The following is a 5,836-nucleotide window of genomic DNA, read 5'->3' as shown; positions in this document are numbered from 1 at the left end:
GTGTGTGTGTTTTGTCTGTCAGTGCTCAGGTGAAGGTGTTTGTGACAGGGCTGTTCAGCTTAAACCAGGACATTCCTGCCTTCAAGGAGCATCTGAGGGACTTCCTCGTCCAGATAAAGGTGAGCTCGTCAGACTGTAGCAACTTTGATTGGAGGTGTATTAAGTATTCCTTTCAGTGTTGAGGAGGTACACAAAGTGTAAGTTGTGAGACTGAGTGTATCTCAGTTGTGTATTTGAGCTGAAGCACATGGAGCCTGTCCCTCTATGGAAGCTTTGTCTCTCCTTATCACTGACTACATAGCTAACTGCTTAGCTGTTGTTTCCACAAATAACACTTTCCTGCCACTTCATGGTCAGGCGGCCATGACTTTATGGAAGCTTTGTGGGTGCTGTTGGAAACATTTAATGTTGTGTCATGTGTCCTGATTGGTCTGATTATTATTATTTATTTATTATTTATAATTATTTTTTGTTGTTTATTTTTGTGCACTGAAGTTGACATTTAGGTGGTAATTATGTCAGTAAATCAAATACTGTTAAACCAATTGCTGTTTGTTTTTTGTCTAAGAGGGCGAAAAGAAATGAAAGGGAATATCTGAATGATGGGCATCCCAAAAAGCCCAACCAATCAGCCGATCAGATCTTTTGTTTGTGAGCAGCAGCCAATCAGAAGGAAGTTATCTCAAAGAAAGGGAACGTGAGCTGAACGGCTCATGCAAATCTCTAAGAATATAAAAATGTAGAAATGCTGGAAATGAGCCTAATACATGCTTTTAAATGACTTTTTATTAAAAAGCATGTGCATGCTAACCCTGTTACAAATAAAAGTCCATCATTTGGAAGAGTGAGTTCAATTACCAGCACCCATAGTGAGTATTTGATCCCTCACTCCCAAATGGGGGTTTAGTAGTGTTGCAGTTAATTGAGCAGTCTAACAGTAAAAATTAGGATCTCGGTCGCTGTGGTAGAAAAGCAGCATGGCTTTCAAACCTTGTAGCTAACAGCAGCTTTCTGTGATTGTGTCGCTGTTCAGGAGTTTGCAGGTGAGGACACCTCGGACCTTTTTCTGGAGGAGAGGGAGGCTTCACTCCGACAGGCCCAGGAGGAGAAACACAAGATCCAGATGTCGGTGCCCGGCATCCTGAATCCTCACGAGATCCCAGAGGAGATGTGTGACTGAGCGCCTGCTCAGTCTAACTGTACAGTACTCCAAACTTAACCCTAACCACAGCAAACACAACAAAACCCAAGAGAGGCACTTGAGTGTGGTGGGAGGCCGTGGGCCATCCCATTGGATGTTTGTTGACCAAAATAATGCCAATACTCTGTAAATGATTACCGCATCACCCTGTGGTCCTTTTTACATGATCTGCGTTTTCTATGGAGACTTTTTGTGTAATAACTTTCCAAAACTGTTAATCTAGCTTACGTTCTGTTGGTCTCTGGCCCTTCTCAGACCTGCATGATGAAGTTATAACGATTAGGACAAGTTAACCATGTTGTTTTGGATCAGTTTCCGTCACTTCCCTGGTTCTGTTTCCTAGTTCTTCCCTCTTTCCCATCTCTTTGTTTATATATAGATCTATTCTACACCCAGTGTGGGCAGGGGAGGGCGGGGGTGTTGTGAAAATCGGCCCATGTGTTGAGTTGGCATAGAAGCTTCTAGACCCGTGGTGTGACAGAAAGTGGTCTTTTAGAGGCGCACGCACCGCTTGTTTGGTGCCCCACGGCATTGTGGGAGAATGTGAATCTAATGGAAAATGAATGAAGGCTGAGAGACGCTGCTCGTGCAGCAGCATCTTGTTGCTCATGACTTTCTGCTTCACCCAAAAAACTGAGCTGCTGCTGCCAGCGTGAGGTTTTTCAGGGAAAGCAAAAGCGAATATGTGCATATCATCCCAATTGTATAGCATCTTTAATACCATGGGAACATTTTTTTTTCCTCTTATTCTGTTATTTCTTTTTGTTGTGGGTGTGCGCGCGTGTGTGCTGTCGCCTAGTCGACATCAGCGTTTTGTTTTCCTCTAAGAGGATTGTTGCTCATTTGTGAGCCTTCATTAATGGGATGTTTTAAGGAAGTGGCGGAGGTATTTATGGGCTCTTTGGTTGGTTGCATCTTTATAACAACTCCTGTTTAACTCAGATGGCTTTTGATTTTGAATTGTACTAATTTAGATTGTTTACCATGCAGTAGTGCTTCAAGACACTACCTTTAGAGCAAAATGAGAAATAAACCTGGGTTTACATTTAATTTTGTATTTTTGCATTTTTCATTTGTAACTGTTTGAGTTTTGTCCAAATAAAGGCTTTTTTTTTTTTTTTGTCCAGAGAGTAAATGAATTGCCAGTGAGTTTAATTAGGAAGAATGTATAAATCCAAATAAGCATCCAATCTCTAATGGCAGATTTCCCTTCTCAAGGTGTTACATTTGTTGTGAACTTTTTGAACTGATTAAAGGTGAGAATTTTATAATCCTGCCTTCGCTCAGATCTCTTCATTCCACAGCAGAGACTCGAGTTTTATATGAGCAGATATTGTTTGTGTGTCTGAAGACTTCAGTGTTGGCCTTGATCAATACTGAGTAAGAATGCAGTCTTTATCGTGTTACGATACAGCAGGCCTTTTCTGTTGAATTTTAAGTCATCGCTGCCATAGCTGACTAAACTCTAAACCTAACCTAACATTGTAACATATAGCCTTTGTTAGCGAGAGCTTTGCTCACTAGCTTTTTCTTGTGTCAACAGTTGAACAATGACACTGACGTTGTGCCGAATTCAGTTGTGAGCTGATTGAGTCATCAACTCTGAGAACTTGTGTTTACTTGTCCAGCCCCACCTCCTACAGTGCAGGCTGCTTTCGCTTTCACTTACTAGAAAAGACGATTTGCCACATGGCAGCTGGAGTAGAAGACATCTTGTGTCAGATTTGTTGTGTGAAACTAAAGCCAACCTAAACAGGTTTGTTGCGCTTTGACCCGATGCACTGTTAATCAACTCTGGAAAAGGATTTCTGACCACATGGTCGTTAAGCATAGTGACTATTTTGTCCCATCTCCTGTTAGATGCATACATCTACGTGTGAAGAGGAGCGTGCTTTGAAAAGGTTTGAAAACACAAATCCTAAAAGGAAAGCTCAGTGATGACGGATGGCATCCGTCACGCAGGCAACGCGACATCCAACCGTTTCCGCCTGGGCATCTTTAGCCAAGGTTGCTGCTGTGTAAGTGGACTCCTCCACTAATCCCTGTTAACATACTGGTATTAGATTAAAGGTTATGCTGACGCCGTGCCATTGAAAGTTGAAACGCTCGTCTTACGCAATCCCAACAATCTTGTCAGCTCTGATGTAACCAGAGAGGGAGATGGAATTCTAATTTCACTCAACTTTTCATTTCCTTGTGTCCCAGAGCCAGGCTTCAGAGGAATCTGCAGCGGTAACATTTTAGTTCTGCAGGTCTTGGCAGACTGAGCATCTCTGTCAGTTTGGCGTCTTTGCTTTGATGCTCTCGTGTCCAACTATCTCTTTATCTCTGTGGGACCATAATTCAGTCCAGTTGTAACAGGACTCCCCCACCCCCCCTTCCTGACCCAGATCCACATCCTCAGCCATTCTTGGCATCTGCTGTTGAGGAGAAGATAGAACAGCTGGGGTAGCGCCCGCCCACAGGGAGAAAAAAAAAAAGCCTACATCACCTCCTCTACGCTTTATGCCCCGTTAAGCCCTGCTCTGGGTCTGTGTTGTGAGCAGCCAGGGTTATTAATACCCCTGTGAGTAAGTCTTACAGGAAGAGCCAGGTTAGCACGCCCATTGGTCAGTGCCTCTCATGCAGAGAGGAGCGGCGTGACCCCGAACCTAGTGGCACATACCAGCCCTCTCTGGGACTTTCAGTTTCCACAAACTGCTCTGGCTTCTTTTCATACAGGAAACAACACTAACACTCTTTGCTAAAGCTGAGAACCAATCAAGTGCGTATTTTTCACCTGGTAGGTTGTTGGAGAGGTGAAAGGTCATGGTGAAACTGGGGCAAAGGTTGTGTCTTGGGAATCCATAGTTATTCCCCCAGTGTGATTTGCTGCCACCCAGTGGATATAAACCAGAAACAAAAGTTCACATAAGGCTCTGAATGGATTTAGCCACTTGTATTTTATTGGCCTAGGTGTGGTACATGGCACAGTCACGTTCCAGTAAACACAGGAAAGACTAGAACTACATCTCTACCAGAACTTGGTGGAACAAATGTGGCATCCTTCTCACCTACAGAATGAGCTTTACACAGAACGCAGGCAGAATTACAGTGTAAATGTAAGGCTGGGTGTAAATTTCAGTTGATGCAGTAAAATTTCCATGCGACACGTCTGACCTTCCACTATGGTGGAAATAAGATGTCAGTTTAAGAAGGTAACATCTTCAATTAGCCATCCAGGAAGATAATCAGTGCCAGTTTGAGAAAAAGATTTTTTTTTTTCATAAATTTTTCTCATGACATCTTTTTGACCGATTTTCATATAACATACAATACATTTATCTCAATTTTACTTCTTAACCTCAAAATTAAATTTCATCTCAATTTAGCATTTAAAAAAATGTCACTGGAGCTTTAGACACACATGTTTTCCAGTATCCTGATGTCGTTTTTTTCTTCAGTTCAAGTCAATTTGATTTATGCTTCTTTTTTTTTTTTTTAAACATCAAAACTTTTGTCTGTTGTGGCATTTTTGTAATTTCTTTTTTTAAATTTACCTTTACTACTACATCCCATGTCCTGCTCTACTACATAAATGTAATTTTATTCTGTTACCAGGTGGTTGCCAAGCAACACGATGATATTGCATATCAAAATATTCACAACTATAACATCTGATGTAAATGAGATGCTACTGTTGTGAAACTGAAATGATACAATGCTTGTATAAGGTGAGATAGGTGCATAAACACAAAGTGTGTCCTTTTAGTTGGTCAGTAGGTAGTTGTGTAATGTGATTACACCATAGTATCTGATATAGGTAAGATGTACCTGTGTGCCAAGTTTGGTTGATTAACTCCTGATTGTGTAGGAGTTGATGGACAGACAGAAACTATGTATTTTACAATAAGATACATGTTTGTCATTGCTATGAAATATTTTCTGAAATACAAATGACTTTTTCTTTTCCCACTGGCATGAGTGGACTTCCATACATTTCTCCTGTTGCCTTCTGTAGAAATCCCCACCTGTCCGTCTCTAAAGAAACACTGAGGAAAGTCAAAGTGCATTTCTAATGAGCCGAGATGGGTCCACAGTTCTGCTGTTTTTGTGGACTGGATGCAGCTGAACAAACACACAGTGGGCCGAGTGAAAGGAGATGTGGTTGACGGTGATCCATACATAGTCACCTGAGTTAAGCAGGGGCGGGGGGGCTGACAAGTGCTGGGGTTGAGGAGCGAGTCTCTGTCCTCTTCATCGGGTTTAATGCTGGTCTATTTAGCAGCTCCACTGCCTTTTTCCCCCATTAGCTTCTTTATGTTGTTCGGATTTGAGCGTAGCGTGTTTTAGACCTGCAGAGGTAAAGAAAGAAAAAAGTGCTTAGTTATTGAGTGAGACACCAGGGTGTGTGTAACACTGTAAATGTACCTGGGTGTCTTTTCTGAACTCTGTCTGACTTGAGAGGAGCTCCTAAATTGCACTTCAAGTCTGGAGTAGATCCCCCCTGCAGGCTGTAACACACACACACACACACACACACACACACACACACACACACAGTCCGGAAGAAAAACAATCCAACATGAGGCAGCTGCAAAAACAAGGACAGCAGGTCTGACAGCTCAGCACCAATCTTGACCACATGATGTGAAG

General features: G+C 42.3%; 2 protein-coding genes across 3 annotated transcripts in view; one reads left to right on the top strand and one right to left on the bottom strand.

Moving 5' to 3' along the window:
- xpo1b (exportin 1 (CRM1 homolog, yeast) b) overlaps positions 1-2,240 on the top strand; it is a 9,173-nt gene extending 6,933 nt beyond the window's left edge. Inside the window, 2 exon segments of the mRNA XM_013911386.1 lie at positions 23-119; positions 1,034-2,240. Of these exon segments, the coding sequence (XP_013766840.1) occupies positions 23-119; positions 1,034-1,180 (244 nt within the window). The 3' untranslated portion in view covers positions 1,181-2,240.
- A 2,451-nt stretch (positions 2,241-4,691) lies between these two features.
- sanbr (SANT and BTB domain regulator of CSR) overlaps positions 4,692-5,836 on the bottom strand; it is a 27,394-nt gene continuing 26,249 nt past the window's right edge. For both annotated transcript variants that reach the window (XM_005735142.1, XM_005735143.1), the window contains 2 exons: positions 5,612-5,694; positions 4,692-5,535 (listed from right to left, as the gene is read on the bottom strand). In XM_005735142.1, coding sequence (XP_005735199.1) covers positions 5,499-5,535; positions 5,612-5,694 — 120 coding nt within the window. In that variant the 3' untranslated portion in view covers positions 4,692-5,498. The remainder of the gene's footprint in view (positions 5,536-5,611; positions 5,695-5,836) is intronic.

The sequence above is a fragment of the Pundamilia nyererei genome, unplaced genomic scaffold (assembly GCF_000239375.1).
Source record: "Pundamilia nyererei isolate P.nyererei 1_Seehausen unplaced genomic scaffold, PunNye1.0 scaffold00062, whole genome shotgun sequence".
Classification (NCBI taxonomy): Eukaryota; Metazoa; Chordata; class Actinopteri; order Cichliformes; family Cichlidae; genus Pundamilia; species Pundamilia nyererei.
The sequence above is the reverse complement of the archived record's forward strand: the minus strand, read 5'-3'. Positions and strand labels throughout refer to the sequence as shown.